Source organism: Sitodiplosis mosellana, unplaced genomic scaffold, assembly GCF_009176505.1.
Source record: "Sitodiplosis mosellana isolate CC-2019 unplaced genomic scaffold, AAFC_SMos_1.0 Smas_scaffold_1, whole genome shotgun sequence".
Taxonomy (NCBI): domain Eukaryota; kingdom Metazoa; phylum Arthropoda; class Insecta; order Diptera; family Cecidomyiidae; genus Sitodiplosis; species Sitodiplosis mosellana.
Window position 1 is genome coordinate 20,340,756 of NW_022595244.1, and position 16,997 is coordinate 20,357,752.

At 35.9% G+C, this 16,997-nt stretch overlaps 4 protein-coding genes across 9 annotated transcripts in view; 2 read left to right on the forward strand and 2 right to left on the reverse strand.

Annotated features, from left to right (window-relative positions):
- Nucleotides 1–2,597, reverse strand: part of LOC129580468 (uncharacterized) — a 2,927-nt gene extending 330 nt beyond the window's left edge. The window contains exons 1-3 of the mRNA XM_055470914.1: nucleotides 2,391–2,597; nucleotides 1,828–2,074; nucleotides 7–1,528 (exon numbers count right to left, since the gene is read on the reverse strand). Coding sequence (XP_055326889.1) covers nucleotides 7–1,528; nucleotides 1,828–1,963 — 1,658 coding nt within the window. The 5' untranslated portion in view covers nucleotides 1,964–2,074; nucleotides 2,391–2,597. The remainder of the gene's footprint in view (nucleotides 1–6; nucleotides 1,529–1,827; nucleotides 2,075–2,390) is intronic.
- Nucleotides 2,590–7,658, forward strand: LOC129579083 (DCN1-like protein 4). 4 transcript variants are annotated; one of them, XM_055468744.1, is made up of 7 exons: nucleotides 2,590–2,710; nucleotides 2,784–2,819; nucleotides 3,964–4,286; nucleotides 5,551–5,714; nucleotides 5,812–5,999; nucleotides 6,099–6,306; nucleotides 6,380–7,658. In XM_055468744.1, exons 3-7 carry the CDS (start codon nucleotides 4,198–4,200, stop codon nucleotides 6,436–6,438), a joined length of 708 nt encoding a protein of 235 aa, XP_055324719.1. In that variant the 5' UTR covers nucleotides 2,590–2,710; nucleotides 2,784–2,819; nucleotides 3,964–4,197; the 3' UTR covers nucleotides 6,439–7,658. The 4 variants fall into 4 exon arrangements, with proteins under 4 accessions (XP_055324719.1, XP_055324709.1, XP_055324701.1 ...); XM_055468734.1 differs by having other exon boundaries at nucleotides 2,600–2,819; XM_055468726.1 differs by having other exon boundaries at nucleotides 2,681–3,379.
- A 632-nt stretch (nucleotides 7,659–8,290) lies between these two features.
- Nucleotides 8,291–13,514, reverse strand: LOC129579079 (serine/threonine-protein phosphatase PP2A 65 kDa regulatory subunit). 3 transcript variants are annotated; one of them, XM_055468700.1, is made up of 8 exons: nucleotides 12,305–12,612; nucleotides 12,000–12,218; nucleotides 11,498–11,651; nucleotides 11,081–11,388; nucleotides 10,322–10,987; nucleotides 9,960–10,245; nucleotides 9,599–9,868; nucleotides 8,291–9,071 (listed from the first exon to the last, which is right to left on the reverse strand). In XM_055468700.1, exons 2-8 carry the CDS (start codon nucleotides 12,081–12,083, stop codon nucleotides 9,067–9,069), a joined length of 1,773 nt encoding a protein of 590 aa, XP_055324675.1. In that variant the 5' UTR covers nucleotides 12,084–12,218; nucleotides 12,305–12,612; the 3' UTR covers nucleotides 8,291–9,066. The 3 variants fall into 3 exon arrangements, with proteins under 3 accessions (XP_055324675.1, XP_055324687.1, XP_055324664.1); XM_055468712.1 differs by having other exon boundaries at nucleotides 12,000–13,514; XM_055468689.1 differs by having other exon boundaries at nucleotides 8,291–9,868; nucleotides 12,305–12,571.
- LOC129579077 (MATH and LRR domain-containing protein PFE0570w-like) lies at nucleotides 12,432–16,784 on the forward strand. Its single transcript, XM_055468673.1, has 7 exons — nucleotides 12,432–13,300; nucleotides 13,618–15,169; nucleotides 15,230–15,313; nucleotides 15,385–15,467; nucleotides 15,539–15,725; nucleotides 15,811–15,956; nucleotides 16,020–16,784. The coding sequence occupies exons 2-7, from the start codon at nucleotides 13,677–13,679 to the stop codon at nucleotides 16,571–16,573; spliced, it is 2,547 nt and encodes an 848-aa protein (XP_055324648.1). The 5' UTR covers nucleotides 12,432–13,300; nucleotides 13,618–13,676; the 3' UTR covers nucleotides 16,574–16,784.
- The last annotated feature ends 213 nt before the right edge of the window (nucleotides 16,785–16,997 follow it).

The following is a 16,997-nucleotide window of genomic DNA, read 5'->3' on the forward strand; positions in this document are numbered from 1 at the left end:
AATGGCTCATCGCAGTCGCATGTAAAATTATCGCGGTCAATTTCTTCCTGTGAATTCAGCGTTTGCAGGTCTTTGGTTTCGCTTTCATTCAGCAGAATATCCATGGTCCAGTTACCATCACCGTTGCACTTTTCAAACAGATCCCACAGCGGTGCAACCGGTATTTGTGGATAGATTTGACGTATTTCTTGGAATGACTGGTTTTCATTGGTGCATTTTTTGTTGTGTCGTTTCAGTGGAACGCCAGCAGCCCTCTCAGCATCCATACCTTCTTCATTGGCACTTTTTGAGTTTGATTTATCCTGTAAAAGACTGTATATATTTTCAATGTTTGCATTGCCCGTCATCTTGGCCCGCTGTGGCTTCGGTAAACTTTTTTCGGTTTTCAATTTAGCATCTGAGTCTTTGTTCCAAAAACTGGATTGTTCTTCTTCGAAGGCCGGCCATGCCTCGGTGAAATTTTCCAATTTATTTTCACTACTACTAGCTACCCTATAGTCGCCAACGTTCTCACGATTCCAATCATATTTCTTCGTTGATCGCTGTTCCTTCGGCGTGAAACGCGAATAACCGTTGTCCGAAGCAGACAATCGATTACTGCTATAACCACTAGGTCCCTGCTGCTGCTGTGGTTGAATTTCAGGGAATTTCCGAAGCTGAGGTGTCATCGGGTAGTTGATTTGCATCGCACGCAAAATATCTTCAACGGTGCCTGGTTCATAATTCGAGAGCATTCTTGCGATTGCCTCTTGGTCAACACCATGTTTATTGCGCTGTGCTAATTTACCAACTGAAATTCGCCACGGTGTGTTCGGCTCCAGAATTTTTATGATATATCCGTATTGCACAGCTGTTTTGAAATAATTGAACATCTCCCACCATTTCATGTTCGTGTTGTCAACGATAATCGGACTCCACCCGTTCATTGAACGTTGGGCCACACGAAACTGATTCGATTCATGGGCTTGACCAAGACGATTCCGATCGAAATTATACTGTTTCGTGCGTCTATTGAAGAAAAAATCATCCGTCGAAAAGATGTGATTGTCGTAGTCACTGTGCATTGTTCGATCAATAATCGATTTGGCTAGGTATGATTTTCCACTGCCTGGTGCACCTCTCATGCAAATCAAAATTAGGTGATTCTGTTCAATGTGCTTAATTATTTCAGCTACATCTGGATGTTTGTCCATTGCGTTTGATGTGAGTCGTGGCTGCTTCGAATTGGGCCCAGGACGATGATTCGGTAACGGTAGATTGGTTGCTGTAAAGCCAGCATTGTGTTGTTTGTAAGTTGGCCAAGGGCATCGTTTTTCCTGTTCCTCATTTTGTGCAGAACCACTTGGTTTTTTCGGTTTGGCGGCAGTTGTATTGACTTGTTGAATCTCTTCAGATTCAATTAAAACGTCTGCGTCATCATCATCAGATAAATTGTTGTTGTTGGTATTATATTTTTCCATATTTACTGTCATTGGACGTTGAACAGTTCTCGGGTCAAATTTCACCAGCTTTTCAATGCACTGTTCCACTTGAAATGTAAGAAAAATAAACAAAATAAGCAAAACTATCGTTTTTTCTCGCACAAAACAAAATTCTAACTAGAATTGTTGCGCTGACTATTGAAGAGCCGTTAAAATATGCACCAATCAACAAATGGAACAGTTTTACAAATGATTTTGAAAGTTGTTTTGAATGTAATGTGATGTGATTTGATGTGACGGTTGTGCAATATCAACATTCGAGTATTTTTCGCGCTTAAAACGCCATTTGTCTTTATAGGCTACTTTGATTAAGCAGCCAATGAGTTGAAATTACAAATACACTTACATTTCCATTTCGTTTCCTGTCCCGTTTTCAATATGATTTCGGTCGGTACTGTATCACCAAACAAATCAGTTAATTGAGCGAAGATCTTATCATCGCAAATCGAGTCCAACATTTCCCTCTCTCTACTTTCATTCATTTGATTTCAATGTCAATTTCTTACTCTCATTTATCTATCTCAATTTTTGTCTTTTTTGTTTGTTTTTAAATTGCTAAACTGTAATCATTCGGAGGAGCTTGAACATAAACACTATACACAAATATTTATGTCAATTTTTTTTTATGTAATAATAAAAAGAAACGATGATGATAAGTGTTTTCATTATTTTTATCTCGTGTATACATGTGTGGATAACTTTCGCGGATTGTGTGTTATGTTTTGTATGTGTCAGAATTTGGTTGAATGTGCGATTTGACAGCTGAATATTTTTTTCGGGCTTCTTCGTGCTCACACAACAGATGTTATTCAGTATGGAATTGCCAGTTTTCAAAATCAATTTCCATTTGTTTCTTTTCTCTAAACTGTTGTTGACTCATTTGAACTCATTAGAAATAAAAAAAATTACCTGGATTATTCCCTAGTTATGGTGGTATGAGAAAAATTGATTTCACAGGATTTTGCTTTGTATTTGGAGCAAACACTATTAGCTAATGTAGAGCCTCTGTGATTAGTCACTGAGAAATTTTTTTACCAATTGTCGATTTTCCCAAAGTAAAATTCAACGAAATAGATACGAGTTAAACTGTTCGGCTCAACTTTTGTGTTGACAGTTGACATTTCGGCCAAAACGATAAATAGAATTATGACATGTGCGAGCAGTACACAAATGAAACGAGATGGAAACATAATAGAATTAAATTTTCGACAAAAAGTGTATGTGACAAAGTAAGCGCTTGAAAATTGAAAATTGCTAAAATCAAAATTCCAAACAATTGATTTGAGTGTTAATTTTCAATAGCACAACGGGCATTTGTTCGGGCACATTCTAATTCGGGCAAGTATTTAGAAGTTCGTGTTCTTTGTTTCATCTGATTTTGACGTATGTGGCAATGGCGATTCAATGGCATCACTTGTGAATACAATCCGTTTATGTGTGTTACTGTAAATGTTTGATGTTGTACAGTGTGTACACGATTTGACGCATCGTTCTAACCAAAACTGGGAAAATAAAAGGGATTCACTGACTTCAGGCAAATCACATAAAATTTTCCCAAAAAAAAAAAAAACAGTTTGCAATCGTTAAATTGTCAAGTTTGTTTTCAAAATAAAAGTGTTCAATCATTTGATTCGTCTTCAGCCAATATTTATTCTATCGAAATTGTCGTCTTGAAAAGTCAAATTTCTTTTATTCAGAATTACTGTGTGTTATTTATTGTTATCATCATCATCATTTTAATCATCATCATTATTAAAAATTCGATTTTCGACGGTATATGTGAATTTTTGCTAAAAGTTAATTAAAAAGAAAATTAGAAGTTCCATAATCAAAAGAAAAACCATTGATTAATTGGATTGAGTGTTGTTTAGAATCGATTGAAAGAGACATTTTCTAAGGTTTGTATTGTCGATGTTTGACAGACGGAGCGGAGAGAGAGAGAGAGAGAGAGAGAGCTGGGGGAAATGGGCGAATCATTACCATAACCATTATTAGTGATCTATACCTTCATTGTGCTCTGTGAATCGTTTCGATTGAATGAGTTTTGGGGTGCTGCTCATATGACACAACAGATGCATTATTTGATCAACATATTTCATTTGACCAATAGAACAAAGCTAATTTTATCGAATTTCCAAAAAAAAAATCGCAAATGTCAAATGTTATTGATATTCATTGCTCAAAGAAATGCGACAAAAAAACCTTGCATTTCATTAGCTTTGATCGCAAAAATAATCCCATTTTGAGGTGTAAAATTTCTATATAATACAGAGATGTCAAATACAATTTTCACATGATTCGATTTTTAATCGTGTTTGTCAACTTTTTGGTGTGCAATTCGGTAACATAACCTTGTTCAGGAAAATTCTCTCATTAGCTCCAGTGATTTGCATCGTTCTCTATCGTCGTCTTCTTCTTCTTCTTCGCGTACAATTTCCAATAAATGTAATTTGCTTTTGTTTTGCATTATTATTCTTCGCAGAAATTGTCAGCCCGTAATTGAAATCACATGGATTTTGAAGTGCTTACTCTTATTCAAGCAATAATAACAACGAAGCCGTATCAATACTAATTTTCATACAGTGTTGTGCAGTGGTGATTATCTATTCGGGTACAAACAGTTAAGGTGGAATAAATCACGTTTATTCCGGAGTGTCGAAAATAACGTCGAATTCGAGTGTTTATGCTTGTATTTGTGTTTCGGTTCGCATAAATAATGCCACGGGGTAAAAAGCGTTCGATGGATATGACACCAGCTGAAGAGGAACGACAGACGTCCAAACGACAACGAAACAACTTTTCCAGGTAAGAGTCAGTCTAGCGAAACGTGATCTCTATCGATTTTTTTTTTTTTTCGTTGTCGTTTCAAACTCCGATTTGTTCGTGCGAAACAGCTGTTTTGTTCAACATAAAATTGTACTTGGCATTGATTTAAACATGAACTTGCTCGAGCAATAGTGATTCAAGGTCAGAATTGTATCAAATACACTCCTATTAAACTAGTAGACGGAGAAAGAGTGTATGTGTGTGTATGCAACACAAATGGAAAATGGTTTAAATTTGAACAATTTAACTATTTGATTATGTTGCTATCGATTTTCCCTGCAATCTATATTCATTTAAACGACAATAATTTCGAGAGAGAAACCTTTCACAACGCTGTAGTGTGTGTACTTCAAAATTTATCCATTGAATTTCTGCAATTCATGCAGCTCCAAATCAAAGAGCCCGTACGTTTCGATGCCTATTCAATCAAATTGGCTTCGATTAGTGACAGTGAATCAGTTGATACGTAAGCGATCACCAAGAGCCAGAGACAGTGTGTTGAGTGATTTTTTTTTCTTCAGCGAATCGACAGCAACAAAATTTAATCTCTCGTTTCTGAGCAAACGTTTAACATACGTGTTACGTTGCGCACATCAATACACACATACGCATCATCACATAAGAAAACATCGGATTCTCTCACTACAACCCAACCACTATAGCAAGTGTTCGCTTTTTTTTCAAATGATTTTTACCGTTTGCGTTTAACCCACTTTGTTATTTATAGATTGAAAAAAAAAAATATCTCATGTGTTCGTTTTTTCGTCCATTTGCTTTCACAACCGGGTTTGCTTCGTTATTTTCTTTGGATTGGGCGATTTTTTTGTCACTTGCTCTCTTATCTGTCGACCGATTTGGTTGTGGTCTTTGATTTGGATGGAAATCTTACTGCCAACAACACATTGATTGCTCAATAAAAACGGAAAAAAAATAAAAAGTGTTGAATGAAAAAAAAAATTAATCAAGAAATTCTGTAGGATTTTCATACAATTCGACATTTTCTGACTAAATAAATACTTTAACGAAAATCATTAGCGCAAAAGTACGTCGTGTGTGTGTGTATTAAAACATTTGAAAAATTGACAAGTTAAAATATTGTATTTGTTGCATGGATGAACTGGAAAAGTGAGTTTCATTCAGATAATCGACAACACCGATGACGAACACTACAACGAGGAAAACAGTGTGGCTAACAATTTGATTGATATATTTCTCTGATGTTTGTTCTATTTGACATTATTAGTTCGAGGCGCACAAACAAAGTCGAAGATGGATTTAGTAGTAAACGTTGTCTCAGTTGGTTCAAGCAATACACCACAGTCAATGAACCAGACGTGCTCGGCCCAGATGCAATGGAACAATTTTGCAAGGACATTGGCGTAGAACCAGAAGATGTTGTCATGCTGGGTGAGCTCATCTTTTTGTTTTGTTTCGTCATTACATTCATTTGCAATTTTCAATGTTCTCATCATCGTTTCGTTTACATTTGTTCGCAATTTCACAGTGATAGCATACAAAATGAACGCACGACAAATGGGTTTCTTCACTCAGGCTGAGTGGCAAAAAGGTTTGACGGATTTACAGTGTGATTCAGCCATAAAATTGCAGTATAAATTAGACTCGTTAAGAAGCTCGTTGAATGATCAGAACGTGTTCAAAAATGTCTACCGGTATGCATACGATTTCGCGCGGGTGAGTTTCAACTGAAAACTGAATCCAGTTGCTTAATTTATAATATGAATCAGTGATGTGTAATCGTTCGATATGTCGTACTATATTCAAAACAAGCAGGACAAGGATCAACGAAGTATGGACATTGAAACGGCAAAGGCGATGCTGCACCTATTGTTGGGCAAACAATGGCAAATGTATCCAGAATTCGCACAATTCTTGCAACAATCAAAGTACAAAGTGATCAACAAAGACCAATGGTGTAACATTCTCGAATTCTCTCGCACCATCACACCCGACTTGTCAAACTATGACGTCGACGGCGCCTGTAAGTGAATGCAGATTGAAGCATATGTTTCTAGTGACTAACCTCTCTCTTTCCCTCCTCTCGATTTTCACAGGGCCCGTATTGCTGGACGAATTCGTAGAATGGTTACGTCAAATACGCAATATCAGCTGAAGCTAAGCCTACCACAGAAAAGTCTGCACCAACAATTTTCACCCATAAAATTCATTGGCAGTTAGCACTTTATATGCAAACAAACAAACAAAATATTCAAAATATTTCTTTCTCTCTAACTCGGTTTTGTCTATTTTCAATTCACTGAGTGAAATTCTTGGAATTCAGTTTGATATTTAAAAAAAAAAAAAAGAAATGAAATGAAAAAGAATAGTGATAAAAAAAAGAAGCCAATCATTTTGATGCGACTCCATAAAACCATACAAAGAAAACAATCGATACGCTTAAAGACGAAATGTTCAGGTTTTGCCAGATTGTAATCTACTGTGAATCTGGTCATTTAGGTAGCAACCAAAAAAAAAAAAAACGTTTGTAATCTTATCGACAAAAAGGATCTTGTAACGGAAGTCATGTTTATGCAACACATAACAGAATAAAACATACAATGAAATTAATAGGTTCTCAATTCAGAATTGAAAATGCTCAAAGATCATAAAAATCCTTTTTTTCCCCCAATAAATCCAATTCAAAATTGATTTTCTTCAATTCGTTTGGCTATATTTCAAAATCAAATTCAACATTTCTGACAATGAGTGAAAATTTACCTAAATTTTGTTAAGTAAAAAAGCGAAACAATCTCACATTTTGATATATATATGCGACTTTTTATGCCAAAATCACACAGTCACACACAAAATATGGCATAAAAATGTCATTCAAAGTAATAATTTGTATCTATTGAGAATAAAAAGTACGGAAATCACATAACTATTGATTAGACCGAAAGGAGTGCAAATTTGACAGTTTAGGCGCAATGCACACAAGCATCGCTACACTCGAAATGACCAAAGCGCGAATATGTGTAAAAAAATTTTTTTTGAAAGATATATTCCTGTGCATAACAGAGTAAAATAGAGAAGAAAAATAGGGACTTCACTTCCAATTATCAACGGGAACACATAAATCAACATACTCTCCTTTCGATCCAACCAATAGCATTTACTATTAAAAATAAAAAAAATGTAAAAGTATAACATCAACACACCATCATAACCAATCTACCACTAGTTCTAACGGCTAAAATCACACTTGCATTATTTAACTTTTAATCACACTGCTTTCATCTGTACTGTACATGTAAAAAAAAAACTAGTTTAAACAAATCCATGGTTTAAAATATAAAATAGACCCATAATAAAGAAAAAAAACAAACAAAGAAATAACAAGTGGTATAATAACGGAATGTTGACAGCAATTTCGAAGGAGATGAATATAAATTTTAAGACTAATTTGGAACATTTTGCCTATCAAGAAAAATAATGTGACATTTAAACTTGATTAAACTGATAAGAAACAGTTGCTATATGTGCACGCCTACATGTGCACATATTTTTTTTATAATCGACTCTCGATTTTATTTCCAAAAGAAGCCAGATGATGCGTTGAGGTGAATGTGAAATTAAAATAAAAAGAAAATGTGAGCATAAAATCATGTGTTTGATTCTTACTTTTGTTCAATTCAAGTTATGTACGATTTTATTGAATTAAATTAAATTGATATCAATTGAATAATTGCAAAGGTTAGTATGGTGCAGCGAGTCCAAAAAAGGTAGGCAAATCGTTTTTAACAAATTAAACTGCTACTCCAAAGTCATCTGATTAACTGGTTACACTCGGCCTGTTTCTCGGAGAAACCAAAACGATTCCTCATGTTTAGAATCCAATATTACGTCAACGACTAATCACTATAAAATAGTGAGCTTGGAGTAATATTTGCGCACCTAGAAACACAAGAAATAGATTGGACAAAGAGCTATTCATTTCAAAAAATTGCAATAAAACATCGAAAGTGTTAATGTTCGTTTCATCCTATTTATTTAGTAGATATTGTTCATACGTATGAATAATTTATTTTAATGAATATTTGAAATAAAAATTCACAATGAATTGAACTTATGCGATTAAAATGTGTTACGTTTCCACTATTCATTTTGCTTCTTTTTTTTTGTTTTTTAGATTCAAGATGTATAATACATATTCGCAATTCAACATTTGTGTCTTCAAAAACAATTTATTTTTGCATCTGCATCTTTCAAAATATCATCGAACATTTGTCAACTTTTCGTCGACACACAATCAAATACACAACGATTCGGGAGCGGTTCTGCACAATTTTCATTTTTATAATTGCATGTAAAATAGCCTGAAATGAATGATTTAATTTATTTTATTTTTTTCCTAAAGTAAATTTTGACAAGAGTCATGATGTATGGTGGTTGTGTTGGTGGTGGTGAAACCGCTCTATAAAAACAAATCAAAATTTATTCGTAAAAATTCTAATGCTTTTTTTTTTACGGCGATCAATTTACCAAAATCATAATCACTTTTTCATTGAATTTTTATGTGGATAATCATCTTAAAATGAGATTTATTTTCTGCAACAAGTTTTGTTATTAATTATCCATTTTATTGAACTTATTTATGCTTCACTTAATTGCTACAATTTAATTTTTTCTGCTTTCCTTTAGACATATAGAAAACATTGGTCTTCTTTTGAAGCTTCCATCTTAATCATCTTATACATTAGTTGTTTTGAAATGTGTAAAAAAAATGGGACCTCGCGATAATTTAAGCTGAAAAGAAAATTGTTGGATAGAGGTAAGTCATGATTTCGGTAAAAAAAGAGATTTGATAAATTAGATTATTTTTATTGAAAAAAAAGAAGAAATTAGCGATCATTAGACAAAATGTATGAACCGAATGTTCAAAATGGTGCATTATTTACAGTCGTTTTAGGGAATGACTCACTGCAATGAATTGGGTCAAAAAAAATGTTCGAAACTAATGCAAATGCAGTATAGTTTTCGTTGAGTATGATGGAACACAAAGTTTGATTGTGTATCACCAAACTCACCCAACTGAAAGTTGGCAAAATCACTGTCATTATTGAATGGTCCGACTGGTTTTTGGGGGTTTTCAACGAAAGAAACTGAGTCGTTGTTGTCAGTGTTCGATAGCACCGATGGAATCGATGTGGTTACATCACTGCCTTCGACACCAGCAAAGAAATTACTTATGCCCATTTCGACTGTACAAAAATGGCTGCGGCATTAATTTTCCATTTTATATTCATTGGATTTGCATTTAATGTGAAACCTACCGGCAATTCCTGCGATGGCCTCTGATGCAAAATGCTTGACATCTACATCGGGATCTACATTCAATTGTTCCAAAGCCGGTTTAACCTGTGTCTCAATGGCTGTGGCTTCCAAATAAGGTGAAATTTTCTGCAATGTTTTTGCCACATTGAAACGAACATTGGCCACTCCATCGGTGGCCAATAGTAAAACAGTTGGCAATAATAATTTGGTTGTCATTTCAACGCCACAAGCTTCGGCCAAAACGTTGATACAAAATAGACAGGTCATTCCTATTTGGCAAACGTATGGAAGTACATTCAAATTAGTTACTCAGGAGTGAATTCTAGCTTAAGATTACGGAAAATATTCCGATGCACTTACGGTGCAAGTAGTTCTTGTCACGTGCCATAACTAAAACTGATGGAATTATGGTGTTTTCTGCCCACGATGATCCAAATTGATCGACTAATTTCTTAGTGTTCAGTGTAGCCGCCTCACGAATTGCATAAACATGATCGCTGAGCCAATCCATGCACAATTTACGCAATTTCTGATCAAAGAATTCCTGTCCCAATTGACCAGCAAGCGCTGGCATGTATTCGATAATAGCTAAGCGTACACGCCATTTCGAGTCCTCAGCCAATTCGACGATCGCTGGTAGGAGTGACTGCAAAGGAAAAGCAATTCGATTATTAGATACGTTTTCGTTGATTCGTTGTTGTCATCAATTGAATCGAACTCACTTGTGACAATTGCTGAATTCCGATGACATCATTTACACAGTCCAAATTCGAAATGATGTTCAGTCGAACGTCTGGGCATTCATCTTTCAACTGGATTAAGAACAACGGCAGTAAATGTTCAACGGTATTGTAGACGCCGAGTATCGGGCTCAAGCCCATGATAACTGATGCCAAAGCAGATTTTACATGCTGATTTGGATCAGAGACGAGCTCTTTGACGTATGGCAAAATTGATGTCATAATTATTTGAACCTGATTCGTTTTGTCTAAGTTTGCGCAGAATTCTTTGACCTTTGAAGCGGCGGCCGAACGAACCTCAGCTTCCGTATCTTTTAATAGGGATTGGAAAGCGGTGACGAGGTCAGTACGTGTGATATCTGGTCCAACAGCCTTCTGCAAGTCGCAGAACTTGTCGGCTACCATGTAGCGCACACGCCAGGATGAGTCGTTTACACATTGGCGCAATGTTGGCATCACCAACTGTTCAACATCCTCCTGTTGCAGGAGCTGTGCAATGCTAACGCACGCTTCAACAGCCAATAAACGCACTGAGTCCTGATCGTCTTGCGCTAATTGAACGAACATTGGAATCAAATCCGATTTCAAATACTCAACTTCAACTACTTTTGCAAATTCGCCCAATTTACTAGCGGCAGCACGACGCACCTATCAAAGCAAAATGCAATCGTTCATCATTATTCCCTTTTAAATTTATATCGAATCCACTGGCTGAGATGCTACACATTTGAAAATACATACCATTGGAGTCTCATCTTGACACAATTGACGGAAGTTATTGCGTAATTCGGCTTTAATTGCTGGTGACACGCGTGGATAACACACCGTGAACAATGCACAAGCTGATGTGCGTGATGTGAACCAATCACCAAATGTCAGAGTGTTTAATGTTGGAATGAAATGGGTTTGTAAATCGGCCACACTGTGTTGTGATGCAACCATTTTCAATGATTCAACCGCTTTATCACGTACAACTGTCTCTTCGACTGTGGCCAAGCTTTCCAACGGCGGAATCAATGACATTGCATATGCTGGACCTCCAACCAAATCTAAATTGAGATTCAAACGAACAAAATTCAGAATTATTATACTCACATCCAATACTTTTCTATTATAAACCAGATTTCAGTCAGATATTAATCCACGGAATTTACTTACTTGTGAATTGACCCAATTGTTCGGCCAATGCAAGAAGCACTTCATCCTCATCGTAAATTGTCTCGGTCAAGAATGGAATTAGTTCGGATCGTGTACGTTCCTCGCCCAATGCCAATGCGATTGTCGATAGTTTTTTAATTGAGTTCAAACGAAGCTATACAATTGCAACCAGAAGAAAAAACAAATCAGTATGCAGCACACATCGAGGCGAACGATGAAAAGAGAAATGTACGAGTACAAATTTAGAAAATCATTGAAATCATCGTCAAATTAAAAAAAATGCCATCGACAAAATCCCTGCCCTATTGAACTATTCGGCGCATACAAACTTCAATTCGAAAATTTTGCATGCACGCAACACAATTTAATTGGCTTTGCCCATTTGTCTAAAGCGCTTATGACAAACTGTAGCCGTACGTTTGATCACGAGCATTTTTTTATCGCCATTTTTAAACTTTTTTTCCCATTTTTAATTTGTGTATTTAATGTGACATTTACTCACCTGAATGTCTTCATTTTTTAATTCATCAATTAAAACCGCAATTGGATACAATGATTCGTCAGACGGTTTATCGCTAGCAGCCATAGTTTCGGTTATATTTCGCACCTTATTCTCGTTTTTCTTTTGATTTGCAAATTACTGCCAAATTGCGTTATAGATATTTTTATGAGATGTGTGTATTCGTCTCCACTTTGCACCGTACAAAAATCGTGCGTTTTTCTGTGTATTTGCGTGAAAGACTGAATGAGAGACACAAGGCGCGCAGATACACAGTTCTAAATTGAAACCTTTCTTCTATATATTACTTGCTTTTGTGACTGCTTCTTCTTTTTCTACGAACAACACACCAATGAACAGAACACGGTCGAAACAAGTTTTTCGCTCAACAAAAGAATTAAATGACGAAACGTAAATCCAAAAAAAAGTTGATGCTACCATATAACAAAATCCTAAAATTCCGTGCACTGTAGATTAAAAGTAAACTAAAACAAAAATCAAATTGATTTCAGATTTTGCGACTTTCTTTGTGGAAATTTACAGCTTTCCGACCTTGCGGTTTCAAGACGATTCTATTTTTTTTTCTCCTTAGTAATCGATTGAAAATGGACGACCGAATACAGCGCCACCAATCAATGCGAGCGGCAACTCAAATGACATTGGAGACACGAAAAACGGTATCACCCTAAAGCCATTCCGATGCAAACTAAATGCTATCACATTTCAATGGAACGATGCAGAAATCAAATGGAAATTCATTTCTCGTTTTTATTCATCTGATTCAATGATTGGAAATGGTTTGATTTAATCTGTAATAAGCATCAAGTGAAACGAACTCTGTTTAACGTACAAATATTTGAGTTGTTACCAACACCGATGATGCTCACACATACCATCATATGCTTCGAACTACATACGCACACACACACACACACACACACACACACACACACAAACCGCAATCGATGGAGATTAAATGACCAATGACATTTGGAGAGATAGAACGAACTTCGTGAGACTGTACAAATACACGAAATCGTAATGTCAAAATAATTGCATTTACGCAAAGAAGTGAAAACAACATTTACCAAAGTTTGATTGCATTTTTATGCGTCTTATCATTTTGTTGCGAATAAATAGAATTTGCTCACAAAATTCATGCAACCAAGTACGAACGCATTGAATGTCTGAAGAAAACAGTGTTAGATGAAACAAAGAAATCACTAAACAACACAATGGATGCTTAAATTGGCTTCAGGAGGGAATTTCATTCGCCATTAAATTGATCAAATTCAATGTGATTTGTGAGTTTGATTTTATTGAATCATACCATTTGCATGCAAAGTTTTTGTGTATGTAACTCAATTCGGATTTAATCACGAAAATACCAGCGATAATTCCATATTCCAATGGGACCAACTGCTGGAAAAATATTTGAATTCTCCAGTGTAACAACAAAAATAGAATCTTATGAGATTTCGCCCGCTTTTGACGTTTCTTTTTTTTTCACTCTACGAATGTTTGTTTGTTTACGTTTTTGTTTGTCATACACTCCGTGCTCCCTGCACTTTATTTAACGAAAACTGAATATGCATTTGATTTGTCTGCTTGATTTTTCCAGATTTTTAACAATAATAATAATAAGTTGAATGTTATTAATTCGGGGAAGCCCTGGGTAAAATGAGTGATTTGGATGAAAATCTAACATCAATATTGAGTTCGCTTATCGACACCGATGGCATTGAAGCACCAAATACGGGTGAATTACCGGATAATTCGTCGTTTACTGATAGTCGGCTGGATTTTGATAACCTGGCCAGTTGTATAACCGGCAATGACGCAAGTCTACATCAGGATAGTGATGAGAATGTTTCAAGTTTACTTGAAAGCCACTTGAATGAGTTATCGCAAGTGGAAAATAGCACAGATATTACTGATTCAACAGCAGAGAACTTGGACGATGTGACGCCATTCGATTTGGATAAACCCATTGAATCATTGCTTGAAACTACTTCGGCTGAATTCATATCACAAGAATGTCCTGAAACGCAAAATTCTCTCACCGAAAAAGTCCTCAATTCACAGATCATATCCACCACTTTAAACTCACCTTTAAATGAAACAGAAGAGATTTTTGAAGATGCATATCATCGTTCATCAAATGGAAACTCGAATGGAAAAGATAACATTGATTCCACAAGTCAGTCAAATATTGAATACAATTCACCTTCCAGTCAAAGCCATGGAGCATTTAATGCTGAATCAAATGAAATACAGACTCTGAACGAACTCAATGAAATCGAAACCAGTCAGATACCAGACATTTTCGAACCAAATTCGGATGTCGAAAATCAGGGAGCTGAAAATCAATCATGTTCAGGCGAAGAGGGGCCATGTGAAATGATCACTGCTGATGAAATTGTAAGTGAAGTTTCGTCAAAGGATGCGATTTCGAAAAACGAGGTCAAAAAACGTCGGAGGATACTGGTTTATAATGATGGCAATAGTGGCGGTAGCGAACTTGAAGAAGAACGTGAACGATTGTTACAATCAAAATCACCGACACCTTCGAATCATTCGGCTGAATTGGGCGAGAATGAAAATCAAATTGATCAATTCAATAACGAAGACTCAAATCACTTGTATAATAACTACATTCGCGATCCAAACGAAAAACCTGGTCCAAAATCAAAGAAACAAAGCACTCATCTTTATAATGCGCTTAAAGCAAAAGCTCTACTCGAATCGGCCATCGTAATTCCCGCACGTAAAAAGAAGAAGAAACGAGTCATTGACAGTGACGATGAGTACAGTGACTCTGCCTTAAATCAACCAATTGCCAGCGTCGATGATATCGGTTTAATTTCTGAAGACAATAATATTCAATCGTTATTCAACGTGTCCATAGAATTTGAACAAAACAGTTCAACTGTCTACGTTAAGAAAGAATATGATGCTGATTTGAAACCGATCATCTCCAAGTTATGCCTGAAAAATGAACTTGATGACGAACGAGCCAAGGATGATGTTGTAATTGAACCAGCTTTTATTAAAGTCGAGCCGTTATGCAGAACAACAACCCAAGTTAAGATAGAAAAACACAATGCCAACAACAATCGGCGATCTCATAAGAGGAAGGAGCCCAAAGACATTTTTGGCATATCTCTTAACGCGTAAGTTACGCATAAATCATTTGCATTTTTCGAGAATTTAGGTTTCCTTTTCGATTTCAGGCCATATGTTGATTCATCAAGTGATGAAGACTATTTTCTAGCAAATTCGACGAGCAGTAGGAGGCATCAGCACAACCACACACAGTGAGTGAATTTGGTCTGAATCAGTGCAAAGCAGTTGAGATAATTTGTTTCACTTTTTTTCTTTCAAATAGACATTGGGGTAACAAGATGTATTTAGCGAATCAACGAAAACAGAAAGGCCATATTCCAGATGATGTTTATTTTAACGCAAAAGGTGGGATATCGTTCGTTACCAAATAAAAATTAATTTGATTTGATCTATAATTAAAAGTCATGCATTTACAGTTCCGTTGCATGTTTTATATTCTTATGACGAATCATCATCGGATGATGAAAAGAATGAGTTCCCCGTAATGCATTCAGTGCAATCGCAAAAAACTTTCATCCAACCGACAAAGCGAACGCTTAACAAAATGCCGCCGGTTCATAAAATCATATCGCGACCATTGTATGGAAAGTCGACTTCAGGAAAGTCAGTATCATTGAAAAGAAATTGATGTTCACTCAGATTCGAATGATAACGTTAATGTTAATTTCTATTTGTTTGCCCAACATAGAATTGCTTCAAAACAGCCTGATCGACCGGCCAAACAAAAGAATAGTCAGCCAGCTTCAAAACCAACGGTCTTTGAACAATTGGATAAACTGAAACGATTACTAAGAGCCTCTGGAATCAAAAAGAATTTGAATGAATTGCTGAAAGGTAGTAATTTATTATTATTTACGACAACAAAATGTATTGAACTTGTTATCAAATAAATTTCAGGTAGTAAAACTTTTCAAGAGCGATGTGATCGGATTCGGAGTCTGCTGCATCGCAATGGCATCGAAGGCGAACCAACAATAGCGAAATGCAGAAGATTGAAAAAACAATTGAAATTGAAAGAAGAAATCGCTGGACTGGATCCAAATGTGATAATCGAATCGAAACAAGACGAAGGTCGACCGAAACGTTCGACGCGAATGGCGACCCGAAGGAATTACGTGTTTGACGAGCCGACGGAAACTAAAAACCAACAACAATTACAGCTGCAACCAATGGCAAAAATAGAAGATACTAGTACTTTGCAACTATTGCAAAATATGAAAGAATTCATTGATAGTGACTCGGAATACGAGGCCGAAGAACACAATCAGAGCAGCAATAACATTGATCCTGCAAATATGGTGGAAACAATCATCAGTACAAATGATATAGACGCTCCGCCCGATCAAATTTTAACTATTGCGCAGTCAACACAAGAGCTGCATCCAGTTGAAACAGCTGTCGAGATGACACCTGTAAATCCACAATGTACAATCACATTACAACCACTGTAATACGCAATCATTTATTTTACGAACTAAATCCAAACATTTGCTATGCATCACACTAGTTTTAACGCATTTTTTTTGTAATCGTTTATACAGCATTTTGTAAGATATTATTCAGATTGTAAATTTTCGTATAGATCGTTTATGTATGAAAATGAGGTCTTTTGCCACGTTTTTGGTGAATGAATTAAATTCAAATATTGATTTTTGAAGATAATCCGGGTTTGTGTGTCATTCTTAATTATCTTTTCCATTTGGTTGATTCAAAATTTTACATTGTACAGCGGAGCCAATGGTGCTAACAAATGGTTTGATATTGAAAATCGTTTTCTCATTTGCTTGTTCACAGCATATTTTGGAATTTTCATAGACTTCTTCGTGGTAAACAATAAACATTCATTTGAATCGAATTTTATTTCGAATGGTAAAT